Genomic DNA, 16,569 nt, shown 5'->3' on the forward strand with positions numbered 1-16,569 from the left:
GAGACAGAGTTTTGCTCTTGTTGCCCAGGCTGGAGTGCAGTGGCATGATCTGGGCTCACTGCCACCTCCTCCTCCCAGGTTCAAATGATTCTAGCCTCCCAAGTAGCTGGGATTACAGGTACCTGCCACCACATCCCGCCAAATTTTTGTATTTTTTAAATACAGACAGGGTTTCACCATGTTGGTCAGACTGGACTTGAACTCCTGACCTCAGGTGATCTGCCACCTTGACCTCCCAAAGTGCTGGGATTACAGGCGTGAGCCACTGCACCCAACCCCTTTCCGAAGGTTTTAGATTTACTTTGCTCAGATCCATTAGAGGAATCACTCTGTATAGCAGCTCTAGCCTTATGAAAGATATTTCTTAAATAATACAACTTAAAAGCCAAAATTACTCCTTGATCCATGGGCTACAGAATGAATACTGCATTAGCAGGCAAGGAAACTGCATTAATCTCCTTGTATGTCTTCATCAGAGGTCTTGGATGGCTAGATGCATTATCAATGAACAGTAAAACTTTGAAAGGATTCTTTCATTCCAAGTAGTAGTTCTCAAAAAGGGCTTAAAATATTCAATAAACCATACTGTAAACAGATGTGCTATCATCCATGCTTTACTGTTCCATTTATAGAGCACAGGCAGAATAGACTTGGCATAATTCTTAAGGGCCCTAGGATTTAGGAATGGTAAATGAGCACTGGCTTCCACTTAAAAAGCCATCAGCTTTATTAGCTACTAACAAGAGAGTCAGCCTATCCTTTGAAGCTCTGAAGCCAAACATTGACTTTTCCTCTCTAGCTATGAAAGTCCTAGATGGCATCTTATTCCAATAGAAGACTATTTTGTCTACATTGAAGATCTGTTGTTTAGTGTAGTCACCTTTATCAAACATCTTAGCTACATCTTCTGGATAACCTGCTGTAGCTTCTACATCAGCACTTGCTACTTCATCTTGCACTTTTATGTTATGAACGCAGCTTCTTTTGGTAAACCTCATTAACCAACCTCTGCTAGCTTCGAACTTTTCTTCTGCAGTTTCCTTACCTCTCTTAGACGTCACAGAATTGAGGAGAACTAGAACATTGCTCTGGCCTAGGCTTTGGCTTAAGGGAATGCTTTTTAAAGATGGTTTTTGTTTTGTTTTAGAGACAGGGTCTCACTCTGTCACCCAGGTTAGAATGCAGTGGTGCAATGATGGCGCAATGATAGCTCATTGTAATCTGGAACTCCTGGGCTCAAGTGAGCCCCTTGCCTCAGCCTCCCAAGTAGCTAGGACTACAGGTGCACACCACCACACCTGGCTAATGAAAACATTTTTTCTTTAAGACATGGGGTCTTGCTGTGTTGCTCAGGCTGGTCTTGACATCTTGGCCTCAAGTGATCCTCTTGCCTCAGCCTTTCAAAGTGCTGAGATTACAGACATGAGACACTGTGTCTGGTTTAAGGGAATGTTGTGGCTTGCTTGATCTTCTACCCAGACCATTAAAACTTTCTCCAGGTCAGCAACAAGGCTGTTTTGCTTTATCATTCCTATGTTCTCTGGAGTAGCACTTTTAATTTCCTTTAAGAAGTTTTTCTTCTTTGCATTCATAACTTGGCTAACTGGCACAAGAGGCCTAGCTTTTGGCCTATCTTGACTTTCAACATGCCTTCCTCAATTAGTTTAATCATTTCTAGCTTTTTATTTAAAGTGAGAGACGAGGATTCTTACTTTCACTTGAACACTTAAAGGTGACTGTTGGGTTACTCATAGGCCTAATTTCAATATTGTTGCATTTCAGGACATAAGGAGGCCCAAAGAGAGGGAAAGAGACAGAGGAATTGCCAGTCGATTGAACAGTCAGAACACACACAACATTTACTGCCTAAGTTCTCCATCTTACGTGGATGTGGTACATGAAACCCCAAAACAAGTACAAAGACCACTGATCACAGACCATCATAACAGATATGCTAACAACAGTTTCAAATATTTAAAAATTACCAAAATGTGATACAGAGCCATGAAGCGAGCATATGCTATTGGAAAAAAATGGTGCCAATAGACTTGCTCAATACAGGGTTACCACAAACCTTCGATTTAAAAAAATTGCACCAAATTATACTCCCCTTAAGGGTGTATAACTGTATCTCTGTTTCTTACGTGCACACTTACCAACATTATTTCTTGTAATTTAAAAAGTTTTTAAGTTTCGTAGATGAAAACATGCACCTTTTTTTTGAGACAGGATTTCACTCCTGTCAGCCAGGTGAGAGTACAACGGCACAATCTCAGCTCACTGCTACCTCTGCCTCCAAGCCTCAAGCAATTCTCCTGCCTTAGCCTCAAGAGGCAGGAGAGTTAGGACCACAGGCGTATGCTGCAGCACCTGCCTAATCTTTTGTAGAGACAAGGTTTTGCCATGTTCCCCAGGCTGGTGGTCTCAAACTCCTGGGCTCAAGTGATCTGCCCACTTTGGGATTACAGGCGTGTAAGTACTGAAAGTGCTGGGATTACAGGCGTGATTACCCTACCCAGCCCCCTATTAACTTTTATCAGCTTGATCTTACAACAGAATCCAAAAATTTTGGCTAGAGTGGTGGGGGAAATGGGTAGAAAAAGGAGGAGAAGGAAGGCCTAAGGCATGGGAATTGTTAATATACTTTACAAAATAAAGTTAAAATATGATATTTGAAAGTTGAAGCCAGGGATGGTGGTTCACACCTGTTATCCCAGCACTTTTGGAGGCCAAGGCTGGGAGATCACTTGAGGCCAGGAGTTAGAGACTAGTCTAGCCAACATGTTGAAACCCTGTCTCTACTAAAAATATAAAAACTAGCCGGGCATGGTGGTGCACACCTGTGGTCCCAGCTACTCAGGAGGCTGAGGCAGGAGAATCACTTGAACCCAGGAGGCAGAGGTTGCAGTGAGCTGAGACTGCACCACTCCACTCCAGCCTGGGCCACAGAGTTGGGGTGGGGGTAGGGGAGAGAAACTTGAAAAATCCAGTCAATAATATTTTTGTCACAATGGGGGAACTCTCAAGTACTGGGTTTTGGAATGTTAGATATTTCATTTCCTCCCCTCCCACGGAGAAAGACCTAGAGGTTTTCCCCTTCTCCTACTCACTGTCCAGAGCAATTACAATTTAGTTTAGCCCAGTCTAAAGACCACATGCTGTTGGAATAAGAGCACCAATAGACATGCTTGATGCAGGGTTGCGGTAACCTTAATTTTTTTTTTTTTTTTTTTTTTTTGAGATGAAGTCTCACTCTGCTGCCCAGGATGGAATGCAATGGTGTGATCTCGGCTCATTACAACCTCCACCTCCCAGGTTCAAGTGATTCTCCTGCCTCAGTCTCCTGAGTGGCTGGGACTACAGGTGTATGCCATCACACCCAGCTAATTTTTGTAGTTATTTATTTATTTTTTTTAGTAGAGCCAGGGTTTCTCCATATTGGTCAGGCTGGTCTCAAACTCCTGACTTCATGATCTGCCTGCCTCAGCCTCCCAAAGTGCTGGAATTATAGGCAGGAACCACCACACCCGGCCAAACCTTAAATTTAAAAAAAAGCACACTGGGCTTGTAGAAAGAAGACCAGTTCTTTTCAGGCCATGTAACTTCAGGCACATCTACCACACTTGTCCTGTTTCCTCACTTAAGAAAGTGAGAATAACATCACACTGATATTACCCATCTTGAACGTTTACTGTGAATTAAATCAAGACATGCATTTGAAATTATTTTGTTAATCTTAAATGTTACACAGGAGTGTGGCAGGGGAATTAGATTCTAAAGACAGCAATTAAGGTTAAAACTGAGCGCCATAAAAATTGCTTAGAAGTTCCTTAAATTGTCCATGAGCACAGTATGACAGATTTAAGACACAGGAGAACAAAGACTGAGAGAGAGCTGAGACAAACATTCAGTAACACTGCCAGCAAAATTGCTGCGCTAGAATATTTTCATTTCCTTTCTTTCTGCCAAGTGCATAACTGAATCTGAGTAAGATGAAAGTATGATGCAACTTTGTTATTCTACACTTTTATATTGGCAAATTAAGAAAGCTCTCTGGGCCTAATGGTGTAGCTAAGCTGGACCAGGGTTTCATCCACTGTCTGGCAAGTATTTCCAGCTTACTATGTTCCAGGCTGCTTTGCTGAACTGGGGAAGGGTAGACGCCAAGGAGACAGTCTGATCACAACAGGCTGGTGAGTGGTGAGGCAGTTTCAACTTTGATTTGAGGAATCCAGGGTTCTATGATAACCTTCTAGGGAATACAGTGAATGTTTAGAAAAATTAAGGAAAGTTACGTATTTTGTTACGAATAACAACTACAATGCTACATCTGATACGAATTAAGTTATTTTGTTTCCTTTTTTCTGTTTAAGTTGCTACTTTTTTTTGAGACACTGTCGCATTGTTACCCAGGCTGGAAGAGTGGCGGGATCTTGGCTGACTGCAACCTCCGCCTCTCAGGTTCAAGCTATTCTCTTGTCTTAGCCTCCCGAATAATTGGGATTGCAGACATCTGTCACCACGCCCGGTTAATTTTTGTAGCCGGGCGTGGTGGCAGGTGCCTGTAATTCAGTAGAGACCGGGTTTCACCATATTGGCTAGGCTGGTCTAGTACTCCTGACCTCAAGGCCTGCCTCAGCCTCCCAAAAATGCTGGGATTACAGGTGTTAGCCACCGCACCATACCTATGTTGCTACTTTTTAATGTGGGTTCACATTTTTTTAAACCTGACTTTTTAATTGAAAAATACAAACACATGGAACAATTCAAACTGTACCAAAAAAGGTAAACAATGAGAAGCTAATCTTTCTATTCTAGACACCCTCTTCGCCCATTCCATACCATATCCCCTCGACCCTCCTCCTATTCAGAGGTTACCAGTGGGTCAATCCGAAGTTATAGTTAAGGTGATACCTGGGGTCCAAAATCACCAGTCCCTTTCAGTTCTAAAACTAAGGCCAAGCCTTTTGCAGCACGAAAGAGACCGCCTCCTCTTATCTAAAGTTTGGTTGATAGAGAAGCAGACAAATGCAAAACGGATTCCAAAGAAACAGATTTAGAACTCCTGAAAGGCAGGAGACACAGAACTCAATACTTTCACGATGAGTGGTTTATTTACAGATTACATAAACGCTCCCTTTGGGATATAAGCTCCATACAGGCAGAACTTCATCATCACCTCTAACTGCATACCCCGGCACGAAAGGCGCTCACAAAGTAAAAGCACCTACAGCCCATCACACACACAGCGGCCGGAAGCCAAGAGTAAGAATCCGCGCAGGGCGTCACGTGACTCCAGCTCCCCTCCAGCCGGCTTCTGGCCCGCTTCTACCGAGACCCCGCCAATCCGGAAGGGAGGTCCGATTTGGCCGAGCCAGGGCGCGTTCCACAGGCCCAGTCGCCTTACTGCTGCGTTATCACTGGACTCGCCCCACTTGCCTTGGAGTCTCAAATGGTTGCCCAGATCCTTCCAGCAAAACCCTGCAAATTGTTAGGGAGAGGAGCAAGGGCGGGGCCGCCGTTGGAGTGTAGACGCTGCGCCGCGGCCCCGGGTGAAGCTTAGGGCGGAGCTTCAGGAAACAGCCTGGGGAGGACAGGAGTCTCCAGAGCGCGCGCGCCAGCCCTCCCCGGCCCGACCCACGCGGCGCGGCGTGGTGACGCCCGCGCGGCCTGAGGAAGGGGCGGGGCCGAGGCGGGCCTCCGCGCTCTTCCCTCCCTCTCTCTGTCCCGACTCACTCTCCCCTTCCCTCCTCCACACTCGGCCCCGTCAGCGCGGGGGAGCCTTCGTCGCGCAGCATCGCGTTGGCCCGGTCCGGCCAGGCCAACGGGCAGATGCCCGGAGCTGTCGCCGCCGTGGCCGCCCACTCGGCCGGTGGCGGTGTGGGAGGCGGGCGCCCAGCCCGGGGCCGCTGAGTGTGACGGACGCGGCCAGGGACCCTGGGCCCCGGCGCCGGTGGCTCCGTGCGGACCATGTATTTTTTGAGCGGCTGGCCCAAGAGGCTGCTTTGCCCTCTGGGGAGCCCGGCCGAGGCGCCTTTCCACGTTCAGTCCGACCCGCAGAGGGCTTTCTTCGCCGTGCTGGCCGCGGCCCGCCTCAGCATCTGGTACAGCCGAGTAAGTACAGCCGCCCGCCGCCTTTCGCCGCTGCCTCCCCGGCGTCCCGGCGCCGTCCCACCCCCAACTTCCACCTGGAGCCCTGGAACCCTGCCCCTTGTTGCCAGACCCACCTGCCCTCGCCGTCCGCGTCCCGGTTCCTCCGACTTGGCGGCATGTACCCGCCGGCTCTGGGCACATCCTCTAGCCTGTGGTCCGGGAAGGATGAAGTCGCTGCTGCCGAAAATCCCTGCGTCTCCCTGCGTTGGACTGACGACCGTGCGCGGTGCAGACCCCGCACGCCTCCCGGCCGAGCCCAGACTTGCTCTTCCCTCCCTTCCCCCATTCCCCCAGGAACAAATTTGTTTAAACTTTCCACAATTAGAAATCCGGCCGCTGTGGTGCCCCAACTCTCCCTTACTTTAAAGGTTGTTGTTTTCGAGTTAGGAAAAGGCTCTTGGGCTTTACCCAGCGCCAGACTTTACAGGCCTATAAGAACTTATTTCTAGAAACTACAGCCTGAATTCTTTATTTTTCACTAAAAGTCAGGTTGTTGAACTCCCCTCTTTAACCTCAACATCCCTTCCCCATTTCGAGCTGGTCTTTTTCTTTGCTGCTGCTCTTGGACTCTTCGGAGTAGGGGGGTAAAAAGGAGCGGAAGTAGAACTCAAATCTGGCCGCGTAACTCCCAGTTATAACACCTGGAAATAATAAGGCTTGGGAGGAGCATGGAACTGAATTGTTTTACTTTCTTTAAGCCCTGGTTATCTTTTTCTTTCTTGTATTGAATTACGGAGTAGATAAGAGAAAAAAATTAGTAGTGGATGGGGTACTCTGCTTACTGCAAACACTGATGTCAATCTGTCTATAAGAACGACAGAGTTCAGAGTATTAAAAAAAAAAATGCTTCTTTTCCCTCCCCAAAGAAGGCAGTACCAATAGATGTCAGAGTGAAGTTTTTCTGCCCTTATTAAATCTTTGTGAAATACTGATTTTAGTTTATTAAAATCCCCAAATCTTTGTGTCTTATTATTTGATTGCATGTAATGCCCTTGACATTCCTCACCCATAGCCCTGGTAAAACTGGTGATGGGATTTAGTGATGGGTAATCTGCTGTCTCCTTTGACTGTCATAGTAGGGTGGTAAATCAGACTATTTGCCATCAAGTTTTGGCTGATCTAATTTTCAAATGTAAGTCAGAAAAAAATCCTATAAAATCGTAATAACAACACTGTGACTGTTTTGTCTAGTGCTTGATTGTATTTTTGAATATGTATGTGTGTGTAAATATATAAACATAAATATATATGTATATGAACATCATCTGGTTCCTAAATATTCGTTTACAATGTATATCCCAGTTGAATAATGTTTAATTTGTTTAGGTGTATATAACTATTAGCTTTAAACTACATCCAGAAAAAATAGAACTTGAATTTAAATTGTCTTTTGAATTTAGTACGTAATTTCTTTTGCATATAACAAATTTAGAGTTTACGTCTAAAATTTAACTTTTGTACCTTTCAATAGGCAGACCTAATTTAATTTTAAATAAAAGTAAGCAATATGACGTATGAATTGACCAGAAACCTGTAAACCATTTGTTCCCCCATAAAAGGAGCATAAAAATTTGCTTTAACTTTCTTAGGGACATTGTGAATATCTGTTGTTTGATTTTGGAGTTAGATATCATATCTATAAATCCAAGGCAGTCTTGGAATTTAAATTATTTATACTCTTCTTTCAAATTCCCACCTCACATGAAACTTCCTTTTTTCACAGAAGTGCAGGGACCACTAATACTAAGATCCAGTATGCAAAAGTTAGACCATAGGAAACCCAAGGATTTAGACCCCTAGAGTGAAATGAAATGCAGGAATACCTTAGAGGAGCCTGCATAGTACTGTAGTGTGAGTGGTTAACCTTGGTCTCTAGGCACCAGCTTTGTTGTCACTTAAAAAATCAGGTATTCACAAAGTCAAGAAATTGAGACCATCCTGGCCAACGTGGTGAAACCCCGTCTGTACTAAAAATTAGCTGGGTGTGGTGTGCCTGTAGTCCCACCTACGGAGGCTGAGGCAGGAGAATAGCTTGAACCCGGGAGTTAGAGGTTGCAGTAAGCCGAGATTGTGCAACTGCACTCCAGCCTGGCAACAGAGCAACACTCCATCTCAAAAAAAAAAAACAAAAAAAGAAAAATTCAGATGTTGAACCAGATGATGATAAGGTATATGATTACATGACTAGGTGAATGGGATACATATGCTAGACTTCAGCTTCTAGTGTTCTCTTCCTGTGATATGCCCTTTCTTGCTCTGTATGAAAGTTTTCATTTTGATTTTCTAATTTCTAAACTTTCTGAAAGTATATAAGTTAAAGTAAATTTAGGTTAACAAACTTCATTTAAAAGTGAAAATGCCTACAGGTAAATTAAAGGGCTACTATCAGTTATACTGCCATAATTTAGAGTGAATTGGTTTAAAAAGTTTTCATGGAGCTGATAAAAGCTTTGATTTTTGAGAGGCTGTAGAAGCAAGTAATTTTATAATAAAGCGAATTTTGAAGATCTAAAGGGTTTTACAGAGTTGAAGTCCTACAGCTGCTTGAGGGCATTTGAAAGCAGAGGAACATGTTCAAAAAGATGAGAGGATAAAACAAGATTTGGTTACTTGAAATTTTGTTAAAGCTCACTTAGTAAATCAAGCTCTCTTAGGAGGGATATGTTTTTAAGAGACAACTAGCCTTGTGGAAGGGACATGCGTTTAGTAGTCTAAGCTGGTTGTTTTAATGTTCAGAAGAATTGTGGAAGTTGGATGTGTGCAATGTTGATTCATAAGACGATGGAAATATTAAAATCTCTAAGACTAACTATATTTAATGGGTCTTATAGCTTTATGTACTACTTACAACTACTGTCCTCTCCCTTAAGAAGGTATTTGGAATTCCACTGTTATAGAGCCATATCTTTTCAGAATTATTTCCTACCCCAAATTTGAGAAATACAGTATAGTGTTGTTTATGAACAAAAGAGTCTCTGTAGATAGTCACTTAGCTTTTTAATATTGGAGCCCCAATATCATATTTTGGAGCCCCCAAGAAGGTGTTAAAAAGGCTCAGTATATGTAGATTAGATTGGGGTGGTAGAGGTAGAACTTTATTGGAGGTAACTGATACATTTCAGCCAACGTTATTGTAAATGGACAAGTTTCAGCTTTGAGGATGAAACTGTTATATAAAGAAGGTTATGATTGACATAGGTATGGTGTGAGATGAATTACATTTTGTACTGTACTGGGGGCTCACAATTCCTTTAATATACTGTCTAACTGAATATGAAAGTCTGTATATGTGAATATCAAAATGATACCTTAGACTGTAGCCATTCTAAATTAGATGTATAGTCATATCTCATTTTTCAGGTCACTGACTTTAAACATTTAAATACCTTCAGAAGTATTTTTGAACACCAACTGTAAAAGATAGATGTGTATAAAAGGGATGAAGAGACATGTTATATGTAAACTGTGTCAAGATGTTAGTGTGTTAATATGATAAATGAAAATCTTGTGAGTTATCACTGTTATAGGTGGCTAATAAAAAGCTGAAATGGGCAAATAATTACTAGGCTTATGAAATAAATTCTATGTCTTTTAGTAATCCTGAGCAAAGACTTAGTTCCCATTGTTATATGCTAATCATGAGAAAAACAATGAGATGTCAAAAGAACCAAGCTTTGGATCAGGTTTATGATTAACTGTGTGACCTCAGGAAGGCCATTTTTTGTATCTGTATTTTCCCAGCATTCCCGTTTTCACCCTTTTAACTCTGTTGCATTACTCACTGCCTCCAGAGACATCTTTATAAATTCACTGCTCTGAAGTCTTCTGGGGTTCACCGTTGATTAATGAAGTTCAAACTCCTTAGTTTGATATCAGAGACACTCCTTTCTTGGAATACTGTCTTGCCTCATCTCTTCCTGTCAGAATATTACCCATCCTTTAACTGCTGTTGAAATCCTTTATGAGTCATTCTTTACCTACCATAACGATAAGTGTTCATTTTTCTGATGATCTCCTGCCTCCCTGATACTGCCAGCTTTGTTGTGAGATATAATTGACAAATAAAAATTGTATATATTTAAGGGGTGCTGTGTGATACTTGGATCTACCCTGTGAATTGATAACCACAGTCAGGCTACTTAACAGATCCACCATCTGTTACTCAGTTAGCTCTTTTTTGGTATGTGGGATGAGAATGATTAAGACCTACTCTTAGCAAATTTTCAAGTATACAATATGTACTAATCATGGAAATAAATATCATTATTAATGATAGTTACTGTGCCGTATATTAGGTCCCCAGAACGAATTTATCTTATACCTGAAAATTTGAACCTTTGACCAAAATACTCCCACTTTACCCACCTCACAGCCCCTGGCAATCACTGTTCTACTTTCTATGTGGTTGACATCTTCATATTCCATATATGAGATCATGCAGTTGTTTTGTGTCTTGTTTACTTAGTATAATGTCCTTAAGTTTCATCCATGTTGTTGCAAATGGCAGGATGTCCTTGTTTTCTAAAGGCTGAATAGTATTTCATGTGTGTATGTATATGTGTATTACATTTTCTTTATCCATTCATCTATTGACTCTTAGGTTGTTTCCATATCTTGGTTACTTTGAATAATGCTGCAGTGAATAAGAGAGTACAGATACCTCTTTGTGACACTAATTTGAATTTTTTTGCATATATACCTAGAAGTGGGATTGGTGGATCATATGGTAGTCCTGTTTTTAGTTTGAGGAACCTCTATTTTCCATAATGACCCTACCTTTTTGCAGTCCCATCAGCATTGTACAGGGAGGGGATCCCTTTTCTTCATCTTTGCCAACACTTGTTACGATTTTACTTTTCAATATTAGATATCCTAACAGGTGTGAGATGATACCTTATGGTTTTGATTTGCATCTCCCTGCTGATTAGTGTATCAAGCACCTATTGGCCATCGGTTGTTTTTTGGGAAAACATCTCTTCAGATCTCTTGCCCATTCTTTAATTAGGTGTCTTTGTTTTATTTTTTTGCTACTGAGTTGTATGAGTTCCTTACATATCTTGGATATTAGCCGCCTTTCAGATGTATGGTTTGCAAGTATTTTTTCCTAGGCCATAGGTTGCTTTTTTATCTTGTTGATTGTTTACTGTACAATAACTTAACTTCATGTAATCCTTCTTGCTTATTTTTGCTTTTGTCACCTGTGCTTTTGATGTCATCTAAAATACCATTGTCAAAATGGATGTCACGGTGGTTCCCCCGTTTTCTTCTAGGATTTTTATGGTTTCATGTTTACATTTAAGTCTTTTTTTTTTTTTTTTTTTTTTTTTTGAGACGGAGTTTCGCTCTTGTTACCCAGGCTGGCGTGCAATGGCACGATTGGCTCACTGCAATCTCTGCCTCCTGGGTTCAAGCAATTCTCCTGCCTCAGCCTCTCGAGTAGCTGGGACTACAGGCGCACACCTGTATATCCTTTGTTGTTTTCTTTCTCTTACTGTCATTGCAGATTGGTGGTTTTCTGTAGTGTTAACATTTGAATCCCTTCTCTTCTAATTTGTGTGTTTACTCTACCAGAGAGTTTTATTCTTTTTTGTTTTCATGATGGTAGACAGTCCTTTTACTTCCAAGTGTAGGACACCCTTAAGCATTTTTTGTAGGACCCGTGTGGTGTTGATGAATTATCTCAGGTTTTGCTCATCTGGGAAAGACTTTTTCTCCTTCCTTTATGAATGTTAACTTTGCTGGGTAGTCGTCTTGACAAGCAAGTTTCTTCCCCCGCCGCCCCCCAGTTCCTTGAATGTATCATCTTATTCTCTCCTGTCCTGTGAGGTTTTTGCTGAGAAATTCACTGTTAGTTGATGGAGGTTTTCTTTAATTGGCTAGGCTTTATTCTTTTGCTGTTTTTAGAATTCTCTCTTCATCTTTGACTTTCAGCAGTTTGATTATAATGTGCCATTAAGACCTTTTGAATTGTATCTCTTTGAGAATATATGCGCTTCCTGTTTCTGTATGGTTAAATCTCTTGCTATATGTTGGAAATTTTCAGCTATTACTTTGTTAGTTTTTTCCTGTTCTTCTGATCTTCTCATTGCTTTCTGGAACACCAAAAGTTCAAATAGATCACTTTATGGTGTCCAATATGTCATGGAGGCTTTGTTCATTCTTATTTATTCTTGTTTTGTTTTCTGAGTTATTTCAAAACTCTGAAATTTATTCTTCTGCTTGATTTAATCTATTGCTGAAGGACTCAAATGTATTTCTTATTCCACTTAGTGAATTATTCAGTTTGAGGATTTCTGTTTGGCTCCTTTTTTATATCTATCTATCTCTTTGATGAATTTTTCATTCATATCTTGAATCATTTTTCTCATTTCTTTGTATTTTTGTGTTCTCCATCTCACTGAGTGTCTTTAGTATTATTTTGAATCCTGTTTCTGGCATTGCATAATTTTCTTTTTTTGCATTGTACTTTAGGTTCTGGGGTACATGTGCAGATCATGCAGGATCGTTGCATAGGTATATACATGGCAAGGGGGTTTGCTGTCTCCATCCCCTTGTCACCTGTATCTGGCATTTTTCCCCATGTTATCTCTCCCTAGCCTCCCTACCCCTCACTGTTCCTCCCCTATCCCCCCCGAACAGACCCCAGTGTGTGATGCTCCCCTCTCTGTGTCCATATGTTCTCATTGTTCAACACCCACCTATGAGAGAGAATATGCGGTGTTTGATTTTCTGTTCTTGTGTCGGTTTGCTGAGAATGATGGTTTTCAGATTCATCCATGTCACTACAAAGGACACGAACTCATCATTTTTTATGGCTGCATAGTATTCCATGGTGAATATGTGCCACATTTTCCTTGTGCAGTCTATCAATGGGCATTTGGGTTGGTTCAGAGTCTTTGCTATTGTAAACAGTGCCACAATGAACATATGTGTACATGTGTTTTTATAACAGAACAATTTATAATCCTTTGGGTATATACCCAGTAATGTGATTCCTGGGTCAAATGGAATTTCTATTTCTAGGTCCTTGAGGAATCGCCACACTGTCTTCCACAATGGTTGAACTAATTTACACTCCCACCAATAATGTAAAAGTGTTTCTAGTTCTTCACATTCTCTCCGGCATCTGTTGTCTCCAGATTTTTTTAATGATTGCCATTCTAACTGTCATGAGATGGTATCTCAGTGTGGTTTTGATTTGCATTTCCCTAATGACCAGTGATGAGCATTTTTTCATATGTTAGTTGGCCTCATATATGTCTTCTTTTGAAAAGTGTCTGTTGTTGGGAGGCTGAGGCGGGTGGATCATGAGGTCAAGAGATCGAGACCATCCTGGTCAACATGGCGAAACCCCGTCTCTACTAAAAATACAACAAAAAAAAAATTAGCTGGGCATAGTGGCTCATGCTGTAATCCCAGCTACTCAGGAGGCTGAGGCAGGAGAATTGCCTGAACCCAGGAGGCGGAGGTTGCGGTGAGCCGAGATTGTGCCATTGCACTCCAGCCTGGGTAACAAGAGCGAAACTCCATCTCAAAAAAAAAAAAAGTGTCTGTTGTTATCCTTCGCCCACCTTTGAATGGGTTTGTTTGTTTTTTTCTTGTGTGTGTTTTAGTTCTTTGTAGATTCTGGATATTAGCCCTTTGTCAGATGGATATATTGCAGAAATTTTTTCCCCATTCTTTTGATTGCCAGTTCACTCTGATGATTGTTTCTTTTCCTGCACAAAAGCTCTGGAGTTTAATTAGATCCCAATTATCTGTTTTTGCTTTTGTTGCCAATGTTTTTGGTGTGTTAGTTGTGAAGTCCTTGTGTGTGCCTATGTCCTGAATGGTTTTGCCTAGGGTTTCCTCTAGTGTTTTTACAGCATTAGGTCTTATGTTTAAGTCTTTAATTCGTCTGGAGTTAATTTTAGTGTAAGGTGTCAGGAAGGGGTTCAGTTTCTACTTTCTGCACTTGGCTAGCCAGTTTTCCCAACACCATTTATTAAACAGGGAATTCTTTCCCCATTGCTTGTTTTTGTCAGGTTTGTCAAAGATCAGATGGTTGTAGATGTGTGGTGTTGCCTCCAAGGCCTCTGTTCTGTTCCATTGGTCTATATCTCTGTTTTGATGCCAGTACCATGCTGTTTTGATTACCATAGCCTTGTAGTATAGTTTGAAGTCAGGTAGTGTGATACCTCCAGCTTTGTTCTTTTTGCTTAAGATTGTCTTGGCTATGTAGGCTCTTTTTTGGTTCCATATGAAGTTTAAGGTGGTTTTTTTTCCAGTTCTGTGAAGAAGGTCAATGGTAGCTTGATGGGGGATAGCATTGAATCCATAAATTACTTTGGGCAGTACGGCCATTTTCACGATACTGATTCTTCCTAACCGTGAGCATGGAATGTTTCTCCATCTGTTTGTGTCCTCTCTTATTTCGTTGAGCAGTGGTTTGTAGTTCTCCTTGAAGAGGTCCTTTATATTTTTTGTTAGTTGTATACCTAGGTATTTTATTCTCTTTGTAGCAATTGTAAATGGGAGAGAGTTTGCTCTTGAGTTGGCTCTCTGTTAGTCTGTTATTGGTGTATAGGAATGCTTATGATTTCTCCATATTGATTTTGTATCCTGAGACTTTGTTGAAGTTTCTTATCAGTTTAAGGAGATTTTGGGCTCAGGTGATGGGGTCTTCTAAATAAACAATCATGTCATCTGCAAATAGAGACAATTTGATTTCCTCCTTTCCTAATTGAATACTCTTTATTTCTTTTTCTTGCCTAATTGTGCTGGCTAGAACTTCCAGTACTATGTTGAATAGGAATGGTGAGAGAGGGCATCCTTGTCTAGTGCCAGATTTCAAAGGGAATGCTTCCAGTTTTTGCCCATTCAGTATGATACTGGGTGTGGGTTTGTCCTAAATAGCTTTTAATATTTTGAGGTAAGTTCCATCGATACCTAGTTTATTGAGAGCTTTTAGCATTAAGGGCTGTTGAATTTTGTCGAAGGTCTTCTCTGCATCTATTGAAATAATCATGTGGTTTTTGTCTTTGATCCTATTTATGGGTGGATTACGTTTATAGACTTGCATATATTGAACCAGCCTTGCATCGCTGGGATGAAGCCTACTTGATTTTGATGGATAAGCTTTTGATGTGCTGTTGCAATCAGTTTGCCAGTATTTTATTGAAGATTTTTGCATCTATGTTCATCGTGGATATTGGCCTGAAGTTTTTTTTTTGTTGTTGAGTGTCTGTCAGATTTTGGTATCAGGATGATGTTGGTCTCATAAAATGATTTGGGAAGGATTCCCTCTTTTTTTATTGTTTGGAATAGTTTCAGAAGGAGTGGTGCCAGCTCATCTTTGAATGTCTGGTAGAATTTGGCTGTGAACCTGTTTGGACCTGGACTTTTTTTGGTTGGTAGTCTATTATTGCTGTCTCAACTTCAGCCCTTGTTATTGGTCCATTCAGGGTTTCAACTTCTTCCTGGTTTAGGCTTGAGAGGGTGCCAGTGTCCCAGAATTTATCCATTTCTTCTGGGTTTACTGGTTTATGTGCATAGAGTTGTTTGTAGTAATCTCTGATGGTAGTTTGTATTTCTGTGGAATTGGTGGTGATATCCCCTTTATTGTTTCTTATTGTGTCTATCTGATTCGTCTCTCTTTTCTTTTTTATTAATCTTGCTAGCAGTCTGTCTGTTTTGGTGACCTTTCCAAAATCCAGCTCCTGGATTAATTTTTTTTGAAGGGTTTTTTGTGTCTCTATCTCCTTCAGTTCTGCTCTGATCTTAGTTATTTCTTGTCTTCTGCTAGCTTTTGAGTTTTTTGGATCTTGCTCCCCTAGCTCTTTCAATTTTGATGATAGGGTGTCAATTTTACATCTTTCCTCACTTTTCGTGTGAGCATATATTGGTATAAATTTTCCTCTAGACACTGCTTTAAATGTGTCCCAGAGATTCTGGTTCAGTGTGTCCTCTTTCTTGTTGGTTTCGAAGAACATCTTTATTTCTGCCTTCATTTCATAGTTTTATCTAGTCAACATTCAGGAGCCAGTTGTTCAGTTTCCATGAAGCTGTGTGATTCTGAGTTAGTTTCTTAATCCTGAGTTCTAATTTGATTGCACTGTGGTCTGAGAGACTGACTGTTATGATTTCCGTTCTTTTGCATTTACTGAGAAGTGATTTACTTCCAATTATGTGGTCAGTTTTAGAGTAGATGTGATGTGGTGCTGAGAAGAATGTATATTCTGTGGATTTGGGGTGGAGAGTTTTGTAGATGTCTATTAGGTCCGCTTGGTCCAGATCTGAGTTCAAGTTCTGGATATCCTTGTTAGTTTTCTGTCTTGTTGATCTGTCTAATATTGACAGTGTAGTGTTAAAGTCTCTCACTATTATTGTCTGGGAGGCTACGTCTCTTTCTAGGTCATTAAGAACTTTCTTTATGTA

General features: G+C 41.2%; 2 protein-coding genes across 10 annotated transcripts in view; one reads left to right on the plus strand and one right to left on the minus strand.

The window, feature by feature from the left end:
• Window positions 1–6,365, minus strand: part of PLGRKT (plasminogen receptor with a C-terminal lysine) — a 281,104-nt gene extending 274,739 nt beyond the window's left edge. The window contains exon 1 of the mRNA XM_035305199.3: window positions 6,228–6,365. The gene's annotated coding sequence lies outside the window, so the exon portion shown is untranslated. The remainder of the gene's footprint in view (window positions 1–6,227) is intronic.
• The window catches only part of RIC1 (RIC1 partner of RAB6A GEF complex), a 134,254-nt gene continuing 123,387 nt past the window's right edge, over window positions 5,703–16,569 (plus strand). For all 9 annotated transcript variants that reach the window (XR_008481523.2, XM_008996619.6, XM_078368494.1 and 6 more), the window contains exon 1: window positions 5,703–6,114. Coding sequence is in view for 6 of the 9 variants with exons in the window: in XM_008996619.6 (XP_008994867.1) it covers window positions 5,971–6,114 (144 nt within the window). In the remaining 3 variants the exon portion in view is untranslated. The remainder of the gene's footprint in view (window positions 6,115–16,569) is intronic.

Source organism: Callithrix jacchus, chromosome 1 (assembly GCF_049354715.1).
Source record: "Callithrix jacchus isolate 240 chromosome 1, calJac240_pri, whole genome shotgun sequence".
In the NCBI taxonomy this organism is placed as follows: Eukaryota; Metazoa; Chordata; class Mammalia; order Primates; family Cebidae; genus Callithrix; species Callithrix jacchus.